At 33.0% G+C, this 23,534-nt stretch overlaps 2 protein-coding genes across 5 annotated transcripts; one reads left to right on the forward strand and one right to left on the reverse strand.

Annotated features, from left to right (window-relative positions):
* Positions 1-7,192: 7,192 nt before the first annotated feature.
* Positions 7,193-15,533, reverse strand: LOC117929365 (SURP and G-patch domain-containing protein 1-like protein). 4 transcript variants are annotated; one of them, XM_034849655.1, is made up of 9 exons: positions 15,449-15,533; positions 12,597-13,051; positions 11,322-11,448; positions 10,399-10,508; positions 9,328-9,492; positions 8,365-8,499; positions 8,043-8,222; positions 7,707-7,885; positions 7,193-7,532 (listed from the first exon to the last, which is right to left on the reverse strand). In XM_034849655.1, the coding sequence occupies exons 2-9, from the start codon at positions 13,006-13,008 to the stop codon at positions 7,506-7,508; spliced, it is 1,335 nt and encodes a 444-aa protein (XP_034705546.1). In that variant the 5' UTR covers positions 13,009-13,051; positions 15,449-15,533; the 3' UTR covers positions 7,193-7,505. The 4 variants fall into 4 exon arrangements, with proteins under 4 accessions (XP_034705546.1, XP_034705547.1, XP_034705548.1 ...); XM_034849656.1 differs by having other exon boundaries at positions 15,268-15,516; XM_034849657.1 differs by having other exon boundaries at positions 12,597-13,047; positions 15,449-15,513.
* Positions 15,534-17,781: 2,248 nt separating this feature from the next.
* LOC117927798 (putative tRNA (cytidine(34)-2'-O)-methyltransferase) lies at positions 17,782-21,220 on the forward strand. The gene is made up of 7 exons (XM_034847482.1): positions 17,782-17,999; positions 18,133-18,233; positions 19,678-19,746; positions 19,850-19,908; positions 20,425-20,485; positions 20,570-20,623; positions 20,862-21,220. Exons 1-7 carry the CDS (start codon positions 17,870-17,872, stop codon positions 21,138-21,140), a joined length of 753 nt encoding a protein of 250 aa, XP_034703373.1. The 5' UTR covers positions 17,782-17,869; the 3' UTR covers positions 21,141-21,220.
* Positions 21,221-23,534: the final 2,314 nt, after the last annotated feature.

Here is a 23,534-nt window from a genome sequence, read left to right on the forward strand (position 1 = left end):
GAAGCTTCAAAATAGTGGAACCCTCACTCGGTTAGGAGGTTGAGGAGAATGGACGTAGGCAAGGAAGTACCGAACCACTATAAACTCTCGTGTTTGCACTCTCTCTTCCTTAACTCTTTTAAATTATATGCAATTGTGTTTATTTTGTTTATTATATATTTGCATATAATTGTCTCTTATTTTTGCATAATTTAAATTTGTGAAAAAGATACCATCACCCTATTTACCCGCCCCCCTCTAGAGTGATTACCATAGTTTGGATTAGCCTCAAATTCCTAATAATATTTTATGCATGGGATGTTAAAAGAATATGACTAGGTCAATTTTATTTTTATTTTTCATATTTTGATCATATTAATACCTTCGATATCATACCTACCAAGAGTTCTAAAAGTTTTTTGTAGTACTATGTTGTACAATTATTTAAAGGAATTTGATTACAACTTTTCAAATTCATATATTTGAAATACAAGTTGTGTTTGATGAGATACTATCATTATTAGGTTTAACTTCTATAAGATCATGCGAATATAATCGCCTCTCATTTATAAGATTTGACTCATGCATGAGCTCGTGATTTTAATTATAAGATTTTTAAACTAATATCATTGCACATGAGTGAATCTTGATATAATCATCAAGACTGATACAAATCATAAAGACTTGTACTATCGCTTTAATTTGAATTGACATTTGAAAAGCCAAAAACTTATTTTTACGTCAAATATGAAATGTTTGGGAAGTTTTGATTAAAATATTTATGACTTTTAAAACAATTTAATATGAAAGTAATAATAAGGTAATTTTTTATTAAAGACGTATTTTATATGAAAAATTTCTAGACTTTAATAAAACTTTGATAATATCATACTTGTCTTTCTTTTAATTCTAAATTATTTGATCTCTCTCATTCATATTTGATCTCTCTGTCGATCGTTTAACACAAAGCACAAAACAAATCAAAGAAGTACAATATCAAGATAATAACAAATCTACTCTTAACTAAGTATATTTCAAGTCTTTTTTTTCTTTTGAATAGTTTTCAATACAAAAAGTTTTTTACATTTCTTCCTTATTTCTTTAAAGTTTTGTTTGATTCCGAAAAGTATTAAAGAAAAAATGTTAAAGAAAATTATTTTCTTATATTTAATTGTATGAAAAATACTGGAAAAAAAAAATCAAATATAATTAAAATTAGTTAGAAATTTATATATTTTAAAATTATTTAATTTTTATATAATTTAGGAAAATAAGTGAAATGGGTTTAAAGAAACATATAAAAAGAATTTATTGAGTTTGAATCTATTATTTATTTTCCTTCATTTTCGACTTTTTATCTCTATTTTCCCTCTAATAAAAGCACAAACAAAAAAAAATCCCAATCGAAGTCTTAATTATATTATCACGTGATTCATGTCATCTACATGACCAAAAAATCCGTACCTTAGATGGGAAAATATCTCCTAAAAAAAATCGTGATTTATTTCATAATTATAAGGACCCGACTATATTATTGAAGAGTACTTTTTTTGGTACGAAAACACACAACTTGATTGGTTTGGTACAATTCGAATCTCATTATTTTATATTTTACTCTAATCTATTTATATCTTGGTTTCATTATTTTACGTCATAATATATATATTTTTTTTTACATTGGTCATATTTATTTGTACTCAAATTTCATATGTTTATAGAATGAAAGTTCGTATTTTATTGTACGCTTTGAATGACTCATATTTAATATTCGGTAAGTGTCGATTGAATAATTTATATTTTTCCTATTTATAAACTTAAATCACAAAATTTTATAACTGTTGTTTGCCACATTTGATTGGAAATTGTAATTTATGAAACCTATAAACTCCCATCAGAGTATTAAAATAATCAATAAATTTCTTGACTATCGATGTCATGGTCAAGGTGGTTTGTCACTTTATTCATTCAAAGCATTTAATCGGCTATAGTATTGCATGTGAGGCTTAATAACTAACCAAAATAATTTAATAATCTGTTACACAATAACGAGAAGAGGTAATAAAAAAAGAATAAAAACACATAGATTTACGTGAAAAACTAAACAAAAAAAATTTCGGATAAAAAATAATGACATCCACTGTATCAAAAAATTAGTACAAAATGAGAGAGTTGTAAGTGGTTATAATAGAAGTATAATCATCATAACCCTAAAGCTATATATATATCATATTATAGTCTCATCGTATATATCGTACCACAAGCTTTTCGGATCGAACCAAATAGAATTCGCATCACCGAACTCTAATATAATGTAATAGTTTTTTAATTTTCTTTATAATTAAAGAGAGGAGATAAAACATATTATCAAATTAAAACTAAAGTATAGGTAATGTAATTGAACTTTTAACAAATATTTCATAGAAAAGATATGAAACTAAAAAAGAAATTATTCCTTTATATAACCTTTTATTAAAAGATGTAAATTTAAAATATATACATATAGGGTTGATATCACACCTATCCCTATTTCCCTATCCCAAAATAGGGTACTCATAAAAGAAAGTCTATTTTTTTTACTTTAATACCAGTATTAAATTGAATTTTGACCATTTCATCTAAAAATTATTAATATTTACTAAAAATAGGTTAAAACATTTTATAACATTTAAGTGATCCACACACGAATGATATTTGTAAACTTAGATATTAACTTATGAGAAATCAAAAGTTTTTTAAAAAACTTAATAATAGTTTATATACTTGTTAAAAAAAACTAATAATTAAAAAAATTCAAGAAAACATTATTCCTTACTTAGATTTATGCAAGAAAATATTTTATATTCGATAAAAATCTTTAATACAAAATTTGTGTTTTAAAAATTATAACGTGCACTTCAATTCAAATTTCTAGCTAAAAATGGGGCCTAGATAAAGTTTAAGTTTGATTATGATAGAAACATAAAAATTAGGAATAAGATATTGTAATAAAAAAACATTAATAAAATAGCATAAAATAACACTAGGAAGTTGTCTCAATGAAGAGAGCCAAGCCCACAACCTTCCAAAAAGCAAATTTTAAAAGTGCCCTCCTCCAACCAAGAACTTGCCTTTTAGTAGGTAGTTGAATGTGTTTAGGTACCCACCAACAGGTAACACCCACCTAATGCTTGGTCTTTTGTGCCCTAATTATTGGGGCACATTCCCCACAAACTTGTTCCCTTAATAATAATCCTCTCAATGCTTAAGAAAATAGAATTATTGTGCTAATGGGAATCTCTCCCCACACACACATTAAGATTATAGAATCCAATAAGAGCTTTATTCTTTCTCTTTTTTTGTGTGGAAACAAAGCCAAATTTGTAGCTCAAGGAATCTATTGTCTAGATCAAGATAGAATAACCCAATTGTTCTCATATCCTTCAAGCATTTTTTTTTTCTTTTCTTTTATGTTCTTTTTCTTTTTCTTTTTTATTTTGTGTGTGTGTGTGGTAATAGATGAGGACATGTTTTGGCCACTAACTAGGGCACAAAATCTTTATGAAGAGGACACTCCCCTCAATTATTGGGTAAATTTATGGGGCTTGAGTGCCCTATTTTATAAGGACTGTCCAAAAAAGTAGGGGCTGTTGGGTAGCAATTGTTTTTGGAATCCTATGATAACTGTTTAATTAGATAGAGCTTTGAGTGGACATGGTCCTCGAATCCTATGATTAACTTTTTTAATTAGATAGAGCTTGAGTGGACATGCTCCTCGGATCCTATGATAACTGTTTACTTAGATAAGAGCTTGACTGGACATGCTCCTCTCTCTGGGCATCTTGAATCTTCTCTACATTAAGTAATAAACTTACAATTATGGGCATACATATTATAATATAGATTTAATTGAAAACCCAGATTAAATGTTTAGTACAATAATAAGACGGTCCATAGAATTTTTCTTAATCATACAAATCTATGAATATCAATCAGCTTAATTCAACAAAAAGCCCCTCTTAAACTTCATCTGGTTCAGTGATTTTCTATATAATTACTTGTGCTAGTACAGCTAAAAGTCCTGCTGAGGCACTCCTATGGGAATTCGCCCTAGTGGATGGGAGTGGGACAATTCTTTGTCCAAATCAAAATGCCCTGACCTTGAAAGGGTAGTGTTAGGCTGTTCGCCCAGCCAAGTGATCTCTCACAATGAATAAAAGGGGCCCAATTTCTATGCATGCAGTGACGTAGGATAAAAAGGACAGATCCGTGATTCTAATGTATAGGTTATGCAAGATAAAAAGGAGAAGGATGAGTCCATATCACCCGAGGTTTGCTTTACCACCAGCTAAAATAAATGCCTGGATGTTAGAGGAAATAGCCTAAAATATTGGTGCTACTAAATTTCATCAAAAATATGTTCTTTTCTTCCTCCCTACTTTTAAACAAACAACTTTCTAATGAGTAAGCAGACTAGAATCAAAGATGAATGATATTCCCATTGACAAGTTAGATATATACCATGTACCATTCCCATTGACAAGTTAGATATATACCATGTACCATTCCCTGAAAGCATAGTTTTCAGTATTGGGAATTTTTTCCCTCTGTTCTCAGAGAAGGAAGAAGCTTTTAAGTTTATTCCATGTTATATGCATCGATGCCACTCTATAAAAGCTATTGTCCAACCTACTTGTAAGTTGTAACTTTTAATGTTACATCCTTCTCAATGTATGATGCATCCTATCCTATATTCACACAAAATACTAGATGCTAGATCCTGTTTTGGTTCTCAATTAATCGATACTGTTAGGGTACTCAAGCCCCATGAAAAGAACTTGAATCTTACCTAAACATTAACGTCTATAGCATTGAAAGTTAAACACATAGGGTGTTTATACAGAAGTTAAACTCTTGCTTCCACTTCTTCTACTGCTAAACACAGGAGTTAAAAGTTATCCCAACCAAACAGACTCTTAAACTAGAGAAAAAAAGGATGAAAGAATGCGAGCTTTCTGCAAATTACACAAACATTTGATAGGATAATATGCATGCTCTAGGAACCTTCACTTGCAACAAAAGGTAAAAGACAAGTGAGTCATAAAAAGACAGCTTTCACATTCAAAGTCTAATAAAGTTGGAGCTGTTTGTGTGGAGGGAACAAGGACACGTAAAGGCGTATTTGGTTCGATGATTTCCTGAAAACTTGACTTTTAAGCATAACTAATAGTTCCTTGTAAAAAAAAAGGTGAAGTGTGTGTCTTGAAAGCACAAGAGTTCCCCTATGAGAAGAATCACTCTCCTATGGGAGACTGTTTCTTTGGATATGGAATTTGGTAAGGGTAGCATCCAGTACTTAGATACTTGTTTTGTCAGTATTGTGATAAGAATTCACAGGTTGAATACCAATCTTTCCTTTCTTTAGCTACCATAGAAGGAAACTCGGAATATTGAAGCTGAGAAGATAAAGTGCCTATTGTCAAAAGAACTCATAAGTGGAGGCATTCACTAGGGCCATTTTCTGCACCTAATTCGGCTCGAATTAGTGAAGTGAACTACTTGGGACCACAGCTATGTGCCCTTGGACACGTCTAGATGTTCAGGTAGGGTGTGATGCCAGGGAATATAAAAAAATGCCAGGAAAGCATTTTTATCATTATACTAGAATTTAGAATCACAATCTACATGCTATCTACGTTCTGCACGCAAGCATAACAGCATGGAAGGTTATCAAATATGATTTTCAGGATCTAATTTTTAAAATAACACCAAATAGAAGATCAAAGTCAGGCTTTTAGGTGGCTGACATCCAATTCTATTCCTATCAGTTGTTATAATTGAGTGTAGCACGACAGAACAGGTATGGGGCCTTAGAATTGAATAAGCAATGTCACAAAGAAGATAGAATCAAAAGGAATGGAGAGCCTTACCTGCCCAAGTCATAGAAGTTATTAGGAACATTACAATTATGACTCAACTTCTGCTTCTGGTGACCAGACTAAATAAAATAATCAGATCCAATTCCACACTAACTGGGTCAGCTTGAAGGTTACCTACTTGATTCTCCACTTATGGGAGTAAATGAAACTAAATAATCATGATGTATACTGAGAAATATGCACAAAGCTAGCCTAGTAAATTAATCAACAGAAAAGCTTGCATCTTAATGTACTTAACCTCATTAACTTCATTCACACACATACTTTGCGTGCCCTTCCCAAGCTTTTAATATATTTGCTTATTTTAACTATCAAAAAAAATAATAAGTTTGCTCTCTCACACCACTCTTTTTTAAGAATTTTCCCAATTAGGTAAATCCAGTTGCACCATCGTCTGTGATAAATCCTGTGAGCTCCAATAACTACATATATTATTAACTATTGGAGCAAAGAAAACTAATTTGGCTCATCAGGTCCTCTAGCAAACCTCATCTAATCAAATCTGTAACAGGGTTTCTTCACCAGACTGACAAGAGTTCCCAAACTTGGCTTGATTTAGTCTGTAGACCATAAATAAGAACGCAGGCTGCATGTGATGGGGGATCCCTTTGTACATTATGGAGGATGCAAAGATATAAATAAAGCACAAATACTTTTTTTTTTATTGACAGGCAATAAAAGAGAATATATTAATAGTGCCTTAAAAGGAGCACAACAAAGTACACACAACTTATACAACATGTGCCAAAAGGCAAAACAAGGAAAGAAAAAACAAAAAACAACCTCCCTCTCTGAACTTCCAAGCACAAACAATCTGCAAAGCCTCTCACAGACACTGATTGATGGTCTATGTAAAGCTTAACCCATTCCAAGAGAAAGGTACCCACTAACATCAATTCTGCCATATCCAGTTCCTAGCCATTTCACAAACCTAGAGAAGAAAGGCCTAGACACCTTTAGACCAAAAATCCATGACCATGTCTAGTTTTATCAGTATGTTTATTAAAAGGTCTGTGCTGCCCTAATTGCATCTAATCCTGGAACTTCCTCGTTGATGTCAATTTGAGAGACCAGATTCAATGGAGTTAGTTGGGTCCAAAGGTAGTAGAATAAGGTGTGAAGCAGTGCATGCACCAGGAAAGCCCAATGTATGGACTATGATTTTCTAGGCCATGTGCTCAGACATGAGAAATTTTTTTATTTTTTTTTAACATTTTAGGCTTTTTGCTTCATACCCTTACTATTGGAAACAACTTCCACAATTTCAAAGTACATGTTTTTTTATTATGAGATCTGACTAACTTAAAAAAAATATACTAATCAAGCAGGTACAATGAAATTCCAATCACACAAGGAACAAGATTACCAAAAAAAGGAAAGGTACCCTTAAAAGACAGTCCTCTAAATAATTTGCTAATAAACACTGAATTCACATTAAAAAAGAAAAAAGAAAAAAAAACAACAAAAACAAAAGCTCCAGATAAACTTGCTCCACTCATTCATGCGATACCAATCCATTTTTCCTTTTTCCCATATATAACGAGTAGTTTCACTTCAACTTATTTCTTTAGTTCAATCCTGAGAAGTAAATTGCTTACAAAAGAAAGTCCCTCAGTAGTATGCCTTTCGGGGATTGTTCTGTAAAAGAGACCAAGAAAGCAAGATTAAAATTTATAAAAAAGCAAATATAGGTAACCTTTATTAACTAAACAAACACAAGCTCAGGCTTCCAAATATCAAAATTTAGTTGATAAATCGCCACAACAACAAAAACAGATGGATGGAGAAAAGGTCATGGAGTATAGGTTATACCAGAGGGTTTGGTCTGTAACGATAACCAAGCATCATCCGCTTCTTGTACTGTTCATATATGTCATCATCAGCAGTTACCTCACCAGGCTGTTGAGCACCAACCCCCAAGTTGTCCAACTTCACATTTCCAGCCATGATTGGATCTGCAATACCATTTCTAGAGCTCCCCAAACCCTCACCTGCAATCCAGAAATGACAAACTAGCAGCATATTCAAATATCTATATATTATCAACCAACTAAAAGGTCAATCACAATTTCCCAAACAACAGGAATCATATTTGTACGAGCGATCGAGAGAGAGAGAGAGAGAGAGAGAGTGGAGGGGGTGTAGAACCTTCTTTCCAACCCATTTTAGACAGGAGTTTATGCCCAACATTGTCAGCCTGGATTTTTGCCCTTTCTGCAGCCTCTCTAGCAGCTTTCTGCGCAGCCGCATCATTGCAGGTAGACAAGAACTTTTCAAGCTCTTCTTGAGGGATATAGTCACCCATGTGATGACCTTTCTTCCCAGGAGCTGGAGCCAAAAATTTGAGAAAATGTGCCATACAAGGGCAGGTTGAAGAGTTAAATTGTTTATGTTTTGGGCCTGGTAAAGGCAAAAAAAAAATGTTTCTAGTATCCCAAGGGGACATATAATTTAAAGAACAGATACAAACTTTGAAGAGAAGCAGGCGGAGGCATTTCATCTTTTGACTGCTTAGGCTGCCTCCTCCTCTCTTCCTGCGCCGCTTTCTTCATGTAAAACTCCATCATTGCTATAGGATCTGCACCTGTTGGTGCACTAGATTCACCTACAAGCAGAAGCATACATAATAACAATATACACAACCAAGTGCCAAGTGACTGAAAGTATATCCATCATTTAATTGAAATATTATTATGATTACTGACATGCAAAATATGGAAATATAACACCTGTAAGATATTATAGACAAAATTACAAATATAACAAGTCTATGTGATGATATAAGGTCAAAAGAAAGCCACGACTTAAATTATCTATTTTAAGAAATGTCTATGAACTCTTGGCTCTAAAACAAACAGAAAGGAGTCCCTTATAAGGAGGAAAGAAGCAAAGTCATTTTTTCCAAATTCATTTCTCTTAATTTCAAGAGACACACTTTAAGGCTTCTGAAATTCAGTTCTCAACCCTTCCCCAACCCCCCACCCACACCAAGCACAGAAAATAAATAAATAAAGGTAAAAACAAAAATAAAAAGCAAAAGAGAAATAAAATAGATCAAGGGAAAACAAGTGCTAAATCAATGCTAATTTAAGCCAATGAGATTATGGTTTAATGGACCCATTTGGCCACGGTAACTTCATTACCTAACATATGTAGTAAAAATAAACAAATAAATAAGAAGAAAAAAATTGCTTAGATGTCCTATAGGACAAAGATTCTAGAAGAGAACCTACAAATGTCTCAAAACAAGCACAAATGTGGGGTTTCCAATATTTTCAAATGTTGTGATTTCCTAAAATTTTGGCTTGTGTGAATCATGTGTCAACAAATACCGATAAAGACACCTAAAACATGACCATAACTACGCAACCTAGATTGTCAACAGAATAAACTTTCACCAATGGAAAACAAACAGGAAAATATCGGTATATACCATAACCAGCTCTTCCAGCCAATGCTGCTTGAACAGAACTACCCGAAGCCCTAGTGTCCTCAGTGGCTTCATATAAAGCTGAGGTTGGGATTTGATAATTAGATCGCTGCTGAACTGACCTTTGAGAACCACTAGTTGATTTAGGAGCTGAAGTGCTTGTACCACCTATACAATAGAGGCCCATAAATAACTTTTTTATTCTAAAAATAGGAAAGAAAAAGAGAGAACAAAAACATTTTTTAGATAGGTAAAGAAAAGAGGAAACAAGAGAGAACAAAAACATCAATAATTGTCAACTTTTTCATAACCAAACAAAAAGGATAATTCTTCAATTAGCTTTGCAGGACCAGCTACTGTACTAAAAATGTGAACAACAAATCAAGAAATGAGGGCCTGGAAGTGAGACACTCCAAAAGTTTTGAATCTTATCAGAAATAGTAAATTCAAACATGTCATGGTTTCAAGAGCTCAAAAATAAATAGATAGAAATGACATCATGAACACATCCATCTGTAAAACCAGTTACAAACATTAACAAAACTCTGGAGAAGCAGATTCAAGATCAAAATTAAAAAATAATTAGGGCAACAAGGGAAACTCCAATTAAAACAAAAAGGACCATTGCCAACCTTGAACAAAAAACAATATAGCATGTGAAGGATAATCACAATTAAAACCTCATATACAATTCCAGGAACCATCCCATAGTAATTAACAACTTCTAAAATTCAAATACAATTAGTAAATTATCGCTTCACTTTACACTTTAATTTTCAGATATTGATAGTGTCCTCCAGCTCACTATTTAACATATGACCATTGTAGAGTCATTTTGATTAGGGTGCATGGCATCTCAAAACTATTTTGATCTAAGATGTATGTTTTAGCATCTATCTCACTTTTCTCAACACTTATTTTCTGCTGGTGTGTTACATACAGAACAAACATTAATGTTCACAAAAATGGTTGTGGTTATTTCCCCTCCAAATCAATATTTCAAACTCACATGGATGAGTATCACCAAAAAGTAGTTTCAGACTAGGGTAACATAAAATGAAGAGATGGAAGTACCACCACTCTGTGATGTCTGGGAATCCCTAGTCTGTGAAAGAGTCTTTTCCTCTTCAGCAAGCCGATATTCATAGTATTTGTAATCTGCGCATCCCTCATCGAATAAAAATCTGTAAATAAGAACAAACACCAAATATATATAATTAAGATAACACAATAGAAGTTTCATAGGGAAAAACCAACAAAAACCCTAATGTAAATGGGAATTGTAATGCCCATATCCTTTTTTAAGGTACAAAAACTATCAATCAAAAGACAGAAATTATATGGCATTGGGTCTAAGAGGAACTACAAATCTATATGACCATATAGAAACTTCCACTTAAGTTCACCTCCCAAAAAACAAAAAAGAAAAAAAGAGAATGAAAATCAAGCAGCTTTGGTACAGAATTTTCATGTGAAAATTGAAACCAGCAATTGAAACACAACATGCTAACATTCCAGATTAATTAACATTTTACAGAGTCTCCACATTAAATAACATTAAAATTTTCACTTTCAATCTCCCAAAGTCCTAATACAGTTCTCATTCCCTCTCATAATCATAAAAGGACAGCCCTCCTTCCCAAGCCAAAAAGGTTTTTTAACGAAAAAATGCTAAAATATGGAGACTTCAGGCAAAAAATTATGTATCCCAAGCTTACACAAATGTTTAGAACCAACAGTTGATATAGAGATAGAGAGAGCAGGGGCAAGAGTGACAAGTTGCATATAGTAATAATCACATGTGAAGAAGCTGGAAAACATCAGAAAACTTTTATGAAATGAACTTGTGGATACTGATGGTCCACCAGTTCAAAACGAGGGAGACACAGGTTCTTATGCATTTCAAAAATTACCCAGGCAAGTAGGAACCTACTGTGACAGGTAGAAATCAAGAAAGCATGTGATAATTAAAAATAACTTGGCAAGACAAAACATACTTAAAAGGGGTATCTCCAGGATTTCTTTGACGAGTAACATCTTCAAATTGTCTTCCATTTTTTGCCACAAAACTTGCAAGTTTGTCTGCAACTTTCTTCACTGCAGGATCACTTGGGGAAGGTGGTGCTGCATGTCACTTAAAGAACTGATTAATACCGAGAGCATGAACAAGGGAATGCAAATAACTCTTGTAGCAGGCGTGCCACATTTTCCAAATCTTTCATTGAACATCTCTTCCCACCAATGTTGATAGGGACTTAAGGAATAAGCTGCATTCATGAGATGGAAAATTCAAGAATGTTTTGTTCTCTTTATCCACCAGTTCAAGAGCAGAGAAGATATAGACCTAGAGGAGTTCCTGAATAACAGTGTCCTTAATGAAGAGAACAAACTTTTGTTTCCATGACAGGAGAAACTGTTTTATAAAGGAGAAGAGAGACCGTTTTAACAAGGAATTGCCTCAGACTATTAGAACTACTATAACCCAGGGTTAACACTCTATAACCACCAGGGCAGCTCCTAAGGTGTTTTGTGTCTGAGCCAACCAATTATTTGTAACTAAATTAAAATAAATACATGTTCAATAACAATCCATGAGATAAATAGGACAACTTATGTCCAATGAGGCCTACAATATAGGCAATGGAACAGCCTTCTCCTCTTGAAGAAAGAGGGCAATTTTAAAGTGAATAAATGCAAGCATGGTAGTTGAGATGTAACAATGACCAAGCAACAACCAGATATTAAGGGTAATAGTCTTCAGTCCAATAAAATCTTACATTAACTTAAACAAAAAGATGTAAAAACAATGTAAAAATAATTGACAAGAATATCAGTCAAGGAAAAAGTAAGTAAAAGAATATATATGGCAAAGATCTTGAATCTGACTTTATCGGTTTTAAAAGAACCCTAGTACAAAGCCAATCCAACCATGCAAGGTAAAGAAATTTGCATGGAAAACATGATCATTTGATGCTACTAGGTGCAAGCCTAACTGTAAAAGATACAAGGCTGAAAAAAAAAAAATTAACTATTGCAGCATGTACCTATGGGTTTATTCGTATTTGTATCATATGTGCATGAGATGAGGTGTGTAGGGAAACTATATATACTCCAACAGCAGTAGAAAAGTGCTATTGATACAATGAACATGGATGTTTAAATTGGGAATCTCTCTTCCAGTTTTGTGGCTCAAAGAGAGAACCAAAAGACCTGCACAACCCTTCTGTTCCAACCCAACCAGATAAAAGGATATTCATATAGGCAGTAATTACCAACATCTACTTGTGGTGATGGATGCTCAGAGGAATCTTTTTGACCCAACTTCTGTCGTTTCATTGGTGCATCACTGGACAAATTTCCAGCATCGGTTTCTTCTTCATCCTCATCTGCACCTAACTTAACAGGAGGTGGCACAAGCTTTGACTTTTGTTTCAAGCTGAAGGCAAGCTTGCCATTTGGTGCAGCCAGGGGAGTTTTGCGGGTGCCATTAGTCTTAGATACATTGTTGGTTTTACTAGGGATTGAATTAGGAGTTGAGGTTGCTGGCACAACCATGCGCTGTTTAGGCTCCTCCAATTTGGCACCCTTCCCCTTCTCCTTCTCGTTCTCTTGCTGAAGCTGTTTGAATCTCTCCATAAATGAACCATCATTAACGAATAGGCTAGGAGCCGCTCCTTTCTCCATTGTAAACCCAAGCGCGTTTAGGCTGCTTACGGAAATCCACTGTCTGACAAGCAATCTTACAAGCTATTTAGACATTGAAATGGAACTATACGTTTGATCTCTGTGACTTTGATTAATTAGCATTCCTTAATTCTCAAAATCAGAAAAGAGGATAAACTAGCATGCATTAAAGTAACACAATTTTAATTGAAAGTTAATATATGTTAATTTTAACAGCTAATGAGCAGGAAAAAATGGTGGTCTCATTAATCTAGTTCTAGAAAAATTTTATGTTAATTTGCGAGCATCAGAAGAGTAAATAGTGAATGGCCTTAGGGTGGGGAAAGTATAGACATTATTAATTTAATACAACAAAGCATATGTCAATGAAAATAACAGCTATAAAACTCATGAAAAAAGTTTAAATTGGAAAAAGCAAGAAAACAAACATTGGGGAAACTTTAATTCATCCAAGAAAGGCGCAAGTTATACCATTTACTGAACAGACATTTCTTCAAAATAAAATAATTGCATCTCCTACAATATTTTCAGAACAAAACTACTGTACGTACAGGCTGAACATAACTGCCAGTACAAATATTCTAATGCTTTGATGCCTCCTATGAGAGGAAAACCACTATTGACCAATTAGTTACATGAACCAAGAAAAAAACAGCACAAGGAAAACAATTGAAAGGGGGAGAGTAAAACAACAGTCAGCTCCCCTGACACAACAAACCAATTCCAAAAACTACACCCATGTAGCATAACTGTGCCTCATAACTTATTGGAATCAAAAAGGGAAAACATCATATATTAAATCTCGACCCATTCAGAAAGAAAACACTGGTTATGGAACCAGGTATTTGACTAAGTGACATATTTGCCTCAACAAGCAAAGCATTTAAATACTGAGCTGGAAGTGGCAACATTAATCTTCTTTAACTTTGTATCAATAATGAAAGAACAGTGTGGACCCACATTTTTCCTGTGTATCAATTGACTTGGGCAGTTGATATTTTCAACCTAATGTTCCCAATAATGCTGCATGATTTTAATTTAGTAAATTAAGTCATGCAACTCAAGGAAACTTTGTGCACTGTTCACCTTCGGGACAATTCAGTCCATGACCGAGGAGAACAGCACAAGCAATAATTATTATTCTGGGCAAAAATATTTCATGGTCCTGGCCCACTATGATTTCTTCCACTCAAAAATCAACTTGTGGGAAAAAATCTAATGCTTGTTTCCTTACCCTATCACAATTTCTGCATGAAACATCCCCAAAGGACCAGGACCATAAATTTCTTTCCCTTGTTTGTTTCATGCAATTCTAGAAAAATCATTATAGGAAGGACATGTTATTCTTAAACATGTGTTGGGGTCCAGTATATGTTCCTTTGAGCAGTACTCTCAATTCTAAACCCCGCAAATCATTGCAGAATATTTAAAATTCATCTTAGGAAAAATACTCATGCATTTCCACTAGGCAAGATTTAATGTACTCAGGGAAAAAAATCCAAATCCTTTACACAAAAGTAGATTTCTAGCCATCTCAATCCTACACCTCTAGATTGTCTTCCAAGAGAACTATGGAAAAATAGAAGAAAGAAAAATGAAAATGAAATCCCACATATTCTTTTTTTTCTTTTTCGTTCTTAAAAGAAACATGACAGTGCAGTGGGCTCAACTGAGCTGATAGTTTCTATTTCGCAAAACCCAAAAGAAATGAATATATTGATATCTAGAAAATCCAATTCTGGGAAAATTCTCATACCACAACTAGATAAAATCAGCCCCATCCAGATTCAGTGTCAAAGGTAATTGGATTAAAACCTAAAAAATTCAAAAGGAAAAAACTCAACGAAACCCTAAACTTAATTCAATCATCTAAAAGTTGATTTCTTCAAACTACCAGTTTGTATCAACAACAACCAACTGGCTATCCAAAAAATAAAATTCAATAACAAGTAACCATAAAACCTTGTCCCGGCTGCAGTGGGCATACATAAATAAATTGTCTATTATCTTGAAAACCAAAATAAAGGGGCATATTGGTTTCAAGGAAGTTTAATTCTTCAAAAAATTTCACACAATAACCAAGTACAAAATCTGCCAAGGCCAAGAGATGAAACCAGTTGAATTGAAACCCCAAAAAATAAATAACAATAATAATAATAACCGCATACCTAACTCCATGAACAAACCCCAAAATGGAAATCAATTACCTAGAAATATCCAGAGCCCAACATATAAAACCACCAATTCACACCAACTTACCCGCATCCACGAGCCCTAATCCGGTTCGGTTCCCGAGAAACCTTAGTAAAATAACAGGCGAAAAAAGGACGGAATTTCACATTGGCTGCTATGAGATTCCGGGGTTTTCAATTATTTTCCAGTGGTTTCTTGGCAACCAAACAAAGAAACGATGAAGCGAAACACGTATCAAAAGAGTTACCTGATCGTAAATCTCCACCTTCTGGTCGGTGAAATTGACGAAACCCTAAACCAGAGATCGCGAATCGCGCTGGAGCGAAGGGCGAATTAGGTGTATTGGGTGGGGCATTTTATACATAGATGAATTTTCTGTTTTGCCACTAAACTTTATGAAAATAGTAAAATTGGACCAGTAATTTATAATATTTTAAAAGGACCCTCTTCTTTTTTAAATAACATTTTACCCCTTCATGAATAATAATAAAACATTAAAATGTGTTTGACCGTGTTTTTAATAAAAGTGTTTTCTCTACGAATATTTTTAAGAGAATCATCTATAAAATATTTTTCATAAAACATTATAAATAATTTTTTAATACTATAAGTATTTTTTTTATTTTTAAATGCGTTTCCCAAATTTTATCAAACGCTTAAAGTTAAAAACGTTTTATAAAATTACTATTAAACACTCTCTTAGACATGTCATTTGCTTTGTATGACAAATAAGATCTCAAGACAAAGTGATTCCTAAAATGTTTTGGGTTTTATTATGCAAATTTGAATGGCATCATCAATAAAGCAAAATTTTTTAAGGTTAATAGTTGTAATGTTATTGTAGGTTTATAGCTAATTTTATTAATTATACTTTGATTTTAAGAGTTCATTTGATAGTGATTTTAATAAATATTTATAAGAGTCTGTTCGATAGTGATTATAAAAAGTGTTTTTAATATTTTTAACACTTTAAAATTTTTATCATTTAATTATTAAAAATATTAATGACATTTCATAAAATTACTGTCAAACACATTATTAATTAAAAAAAATGTTTTTGAACAAATATTGAGTGTGTTTCATAGTATTTTTAGGAAGCATTTACAATATTTCTCAAGCACTTTAATTTTTTTTATCCTTCAATTATTATAAATACTATAAAGGTTTGCTAAAATCATTATCAAATGCACTCAAATGCGTTTAATTGTGATTTTAAAAAATGTTTATACCATTTATAACTCTTGAAAATTTTTATTTTCAAGTATTATAAAAATTAGAAACATTTTATAGGATCACTGTCAAATGTGTTTTTATTTTTTTACTTTTTTATAGTGATTTTATAAAGTTTTTTTTTACTATTTTAATATTTGAAATATAAAAATTTTCAAGTATCAAAAAGGTTAAACGTGTCTTTTAGACTTATTATCAAATCGGAAGTGTTTAGTAAAATTTATAAAACACTTTCAAAAAATTTTAAAATTACTTAGAGTTCATTTGACAACGAGTTTAGAAAACATTTTTTACCTTAAAAAGTTAATAATAAGTATTTGACAAATTTTATGAAATACTTTTTAAAATTTTTAAAATCATTTATGGTATTAAAAAAAATCACTTATATTATTTTGCAAGAGAAAGAAGATGTGTTTGTTAATAATTTTAAAAGTGATTTTAGGAAGTGTTTTTAACTTTTATAACACTTAAAAAATTTTGTCTTTAAGATATTAAAAAATTATAAACACTTTCTATGATTATTGTCTCACAATAGATGATTGTTATAATGTAAAAGTTATATTATTACAGTTTTGCCATAATTTATTTTAAAAAATGCTTACATTTATAAGAATATTGATTATTTGAGGATAAATAACACTAATATTACTCCTCCCAATGATAACTTTTTTATCCCTAAAAAATCATAATTTTACCATGACTTAAACTTCTAATTAAAAATACAATGACCAAAATTTTATATTTCATATAAGATGACAAAGTTTGACATGATTCATGGACACAACGTGCTCTTAATACATTTTTTCACAAGTTTTTATTGAATATAAATGAGTTTGAATCAAATTTGTTTTAACCTACATAAACTTGTTTAATAAATAAGTTTTGGGTCAACCTTTATAATATGAATTTAACCCCAAATTAATCCATCTAGTAATCCCACTATTAACTTAATTACTTCCTTCAATTTATTTTAAACTTGCTTCATTTTACATTTATTTTTTAATAAATAAGTCAATTGAGTCACAAATACGGTTTGGGTTGAGTCATGTTGTAGAATACATAAGTTTTGACATGATACGAACACGACCCACCAACATAAATTGTCACCTCTGATTCTAATTAATTTGGTTGATTGAATGTCCTTAACAAATCAATTAAAGCTTGCGAACTCGTATTACTCCGGGTTAATTATAAAAACTATCTGGCATGAATTCTACAAAAAAATTTTAAAAACTGCACATAACATGTTAATTTATTTAAAAAAAAAGGGAAAATAAAAAAGGTGGAAAAAAGGAGGGAGAAAGAAAAAGAGAGTCTACGATAAGGAGTCATTTCTAATTCTAACATTAGGATATAACAGCAACCTCAAATCCAAAACCCACAGCCACCTCCGCTGCTCCACACCCACCACCGGCAGCGGCGGAGACAGACGCCTGGAATGGATTCCACCAGTCTCAAAACCCTAAACGCCATAGCCCCTTTTCATTTCCGTACAAGGGTCTCTCTCTTTCGCCCATTTTTCCTCCACCAAGTCCACAGAAACCGCTTCTATCCCAGTTGCTCTCTCTGTACTCCATATTTTCCTCTTTGCTCCCTTTTGCTTTCTTTCTCTTTCGTAGAATTAAACCCGCATAACCTTCTTCATAGTAGGGATTTTACCATTTTTTTAGCTTAATTTCTGTATCTTTTTTGTGGGTGCAGCTAAAAGAGGCAGTGACAGTTCATTGCCTAATGGTGCTGGTGAGAGAGTTGCTGAAATCTCCAATAACAGGCTTCTTCAGGTGGTTTTGGTTTCTCCTCAGGTAATGATACCGAAAAGCTGGTAATTGAATTTGTTTCAATTGGGTTTTCTGAGTGGCAAGTGATATTATTGGTGATTGAAGTGGGGTTTTGGTACTGAATTATGTTTTTCAGATGATCTCTTACATATACATAGTAGAAATTAAGATCCTTCATAGCAGAATTGTTTGAGGGTATGTTGTTAATGTGTCGTTATATTTATGCTTAAGCGTGTTTATGTATGTATTCAAAATTATGAGTTTTGTAGAAGATGTGACTAGGTGTATATGAGAATTTGCGCATCTATATATCTGAAACCAGGTGTGTTGGGTGGAAAAGGTTATACGTTTTTCTGGAAATCGAGACCCGTTATAGCAGAATTGTCATGGATGGTTATAGTGTTTTGTTGATGTGTTATATGTGTGTTACATGAGTGTGCAATGTGCATCTGTCCGAAATTTCAAATCTTTTGATGAATATGAAACATGAACATGGATAAGATTAGGACTTTTGGTGTAGCACTTCATGGAGCAGAAAATTGGTATCTAAGAATGGGGAAATGATGGGAAAAAAACGAGTGATTATAAATTTTTAAGGAAACAGTAGGTAACATAGTTTGCTTTAGAAATGGTGTTGACAACAAACCCTGGAAAACTCCCATTCTGGAGCAATACCATGTAGCCTATTGTGATGAGAGTGCTGGACTTTTTTGAAGTGATGGAAAATGGTTTGTCTTATATTTTTTTTGATAGGAAAGTTTGTCTTATATTTTTTGGGATTCCATTTTCCAGGAAAGAGGCTGGACTTATCCTTATTTCAGATTAGGTTGATGGATTTCTTAAACAATATAGCTTAGCAATTTCAGCTTAGCAATTTCAGAGTCTCGATGATAACTAGCCCCCATTCAACCTTGTGGACACATTTCTTTCACATTAGGAACCTGTGTCCTTAAACTTAATTTGTCTCCTTTTAGATTGTCTCCTGTCCATAATGGCAAAAGGCATCAAATCTCCATAACCCATTGGATGCAGTGTTAAACACGTCTTCTCTGGACAACGCAAGTAACTGATTTGATAAAAAGAATGGTACCACTGTAAAAAAGAACAAGAATATTAACTAGAAATGCCACTTGGTTGGATTTTGGTGATTAGTGTACCCAATTTGTTGGGGTTTGTGTCCATCCCTTTGTTAATTCAGTTTGGTACATTGGAAGTAAACAATTGAATAGGTTATTGCTTAAATTTTTAAAGAATGAAGTGTACGTGTTTTTCCCACTTTTGTAACTTCCTCTTTCTCACAATTCTTCTTAATTTAATTTATTATTTTTTCCAATTTTACACAACAATCATTTGGTAAATTCTAAAACTCTGCGACTCCAAAAGTCACAATACTTTTCATTTTCTTTTGGGGGTTGCCGACAGCTTCAATTTCTTGAGGCTGGCTCTGAGATTTTCTTGTTCTTTGCAGATTCCTGGGAACACAGGAACCATTGCCAGAACATGTGCAGCATCAGCTGTTGGACTGCACCTAATCGAGGTAGAAGTTGCCTCTTGTCACCCCTCTATGCCTTTTCTTTTGTCTTTTAAGATGCTTACATTAGATTTACTTCTAACAATGTTGAAGTTTTATATCCCTCCAGCCATTAGGATTTCAGGTGGATGATGCAAAACTGAAGCGTGCTGGGTTGGATTATTGGCCGTATCCTAGCAAATCTGTTCTATTTATACAATAGGTTATTTTCATAAACTGTGATTAGAATTTAAAGGGTGTGGTACGCTTTCTCTTTTCTATGTTTCATTTCCTAATGCCCTGAGGTTCATAGCCATTGAGTGGCATTCTTTATATGTACATGTCTGCTCAATAGAATATATGGTTTAGAAATTTAGATAGATTGAAAAAGAAGGATTCGTGTAGTTGACCTGAACTCTAGTAATTGGGAGTAAACATTTTGTTGATTTTAGTTGAATATCTGTTTTTATAATTTATGATACAATTGCTGGTTCACATGCTTGCCTGTCAGGCTTGACATGACATGCAGAGTTCTTAATAATTAATCTTCAGAGGGTCAGTGACTCATTCAAACTTCTAGATCTCCAACTATAGTTTCTGCAGTTGTTTTATTAATTTTGATATCTGCTATGTACTCAAATTGTTATGAACTAACTTGCAACAAAAAAGTTGTGACTCTGTCAACAATTAACTCTTTTGTACTAGATATGTGGTTGTTAAAGTTCATGACTCGTGGGCAGAATTTCGGGAATATTTCAGACAACAGGTTTTTCCTTATCTTCAATAATGGATTCTGAAGCCCACCTAGCGCTTTCCCTTAAATTCTATATGTTCTCTCCTTTTGGTGCAGGAAGGAGAAAAGCGGTTGTTGGCATTTACCAAGAGAGGAACAAACATTCATTCTGTAAGTTGCCCCTCCCTTTTGTCTCATCAATTATGAAGGATTTTTCCTGATTGAACGATGATGGGTTTCTCTTTATTGCCATCTTTCTTGGTTTTCTTTCTGTCATGTGTGTGTTCTCTAGATACACATCATCAAATTTCATATTAACATTTTTAGGAATCGAATGTAACCTTAATATTCGTGAAGATGATATCCAAAGCAAAGCAGGAGTATCTCATGTTGCTTTATATTCTTTCAGGATTTCTCCTATAGAAAAGGAGATTGGCTCATATTCGGCTCGGAAACTTGTGGGCTACCACCTGAAGCTCTGCTTGACTGCAAGAATGAAGCCCTTGGCGGTGGTATGATTCGAATCCCAATGGTTGAAACTTATGTTAGATGTTTGAATCTCTCTGTGAGTGTTGGCATTGCTTTATATGAAGCATCCAGACAGCTAAACTATGAGCAACTTCAATTCCCATCTGATCCTTCTACTGATAGCAGCAAATCATTTCTTACTGAAGACATTTTTGCATGAATTCAGTTATATCAGAACTTCATTATTTACTAGCAATCTGAATTGAATGAGAAGGCCTCAAGTTTTTTTGGCAGTAGTTATAGATTATTCTCATGCATATAATTTTCCATGAAATACCTGCTTGCAAAGCCGGTTTTATTTGTTGCTTGACTAGAGATGATCCGTCTTTGAAGCCAAAGATACATAAAGCCTTGTTTGGGATAGTGTTTTACTTCTTTGTTTAACGATAGAAGAAGTAGAAGTAGAAGTAGAAGTAGAAGTAATTATTATTTCGTTTCAATTGAGTTTCCCATACCAAGTTTGAAAGAAAAAACATATTTCTCCCTACTTTTCCGAATACTCTTAAAAACCGTTATTTTTAGTGTTTAAGAAGCTCTCCTAAACAAGGCTATAGTTGAAGACTGAAAATTGGTGACTTCCTTATGTTCTTTAGTTATTCTTTAATTAGTTATGACTTATGATCACCGGGTGTTTGTGTTCCTAACGTTAGTTTCATTTTATAGACTAAAAACGTTTCCTATAATCACTGCCAAATAGATTGCAAGATTACTTATATTTTATGGAAGTGTTATTATTATTTTTTATTTTTAAAAAACAAGAAATGCATCTCTTCGGCAACTTGAAATAATTACATTACCCATTCACAAAGGTTGGGAGACCTCTTTTTATCCTATTTTAGTTTCCCCCCCCCCCCCCCCCCCCCTTAAAATATGGAAATTGCATTGAATGTAGGCTGGGCCAAATTTTCAAAAGGACTTAAAAAAAAAACTCGCCCACTTGGCCATAATGTGGTTGGGCCGGGTGGTATTGAGCTCTGGCGTGAGTAGGGCTGGGCTTTGGCCTAAAGCTTTTGGGCCAACCTATAGAATGACTTTACATTATGTTTGATTGGTTAAATAAAATATGATAAGATTTAAAATAAAAAAAAATGAGATGATTCCCAAGATACAACCCAAGTACAAAAAAATTGAGATGATTAGCAAGATACAAAGAAACGATAACATGATCGATCATCATAAGATCATTTTTTTTGGATGACATTTGGTGGTCCAACTCACACTTTCCACTTGTACATGACCATGATGCATTGTATTTGTCTAGGTTTCAACATCTTGGCCTTTTTCCCATATGGGATATTTCTTTTAGGGTTTCTACGCCTTGGCTTTTATCCTAAATGGGATATTTCCAAGCTACAAGATAACTGGTTTATGAGATGTCATCTTTACTTCATATGCATTGCACATGGCATATGCCCCCATCTCTTGTTTCAATCAGAAGATAGGAAAATTGTTGTGTCAAAGGAAGGGCGGTCCGACTAATCAGGTTTACATTCATGGATGAGAGAAAATCATTTCATTATGACATAGAAAATGTTATAAAAGAATGAATTAGATATAATTATTGAATTTTCGAAATATTCCATATTTACACATTCCTTGTATTCATACTTTAAATCACGAGTCATCTAATTCTTCCTCGTATTTTTATTCTTCTTGTATAATTTTTATGAGTTATCTCTATTTCATGATATTTATCCCTTTATTATTTAAAATATTTATAAAGATATTTTTAATATTTTTTTTAAATTTTATAAGAAAATCTAATACGTGAACTTAGAAAATATTATAATCTCATGGATGAGTGGAATTGTTGACTTATCCACGTGACCACTTTTGAATCATGTCGTAATCGGTACAACACACACCCATGTTCTTAATCATGCGATGTTGGCCAACATATTTAGATCTTGCCACGTGGCTCATTCTCAACCCTTGGTCATGACGTCTTTTCAAAATTTTGTCATTCAAAATCTCATATCATTGTCCCACCTTTCTTCCCCGACACCTCCCCCTTTTTTTTCTTTTTTTCTTTTTTCTCATACTATTATTCTAAATATATATATATATATATATATATATATATATATATATATATATATTTTGAATTAATTAATTGATTAAGCATTTAATTCATTATAATTATTATATATATAATATTTATTTTTTATAATAAAAAAACATGTGAACGTAAATATTCTTAATTAAGAAGGAAAATTTAAATCAATTATTATTATTATTAATTAAAATTTTCAAATTAAACCCTCAAATAGTTACATTTTTAGGATTTTAATTACCAATTATCGTGTAATCATGTGGTAAAATTGATTATTTTTCGTGAGACAATTAATCTTCCGTCCCACTGACCATGATCCACAAGTGGGGCCCAACATGATATAGGGCCCAAACCGGGCTCCACATGGAGGCCAATCTCAAAAGGTTATAGTTTCAAGCAATGTGGGCCAACCCAAAAGTGGTTTTGTGTTATGGGCCAGCCCACTTGTTGAAGCCTGCTTTGAAGTGGCCCACTGACAGCCTTTAGAGGGGGATCAGTGTT

This window comes from Vitis riparia, chromosome 13 (assembly GCF_004353265.1).
Source record: "Vitis riparia cultivar Riparia Gloire de Montpellier isolate 1030 chromosome 13, EGFV_Vit.rip_1.0, whole genome shotgun sequence".
Taxonomy (NCBI): Eukaryota; Viridiplantae; Streptophyta; class Magnoliopsida; order Vitales; family Vitaceae; genus Vitis; species Vitis riparia.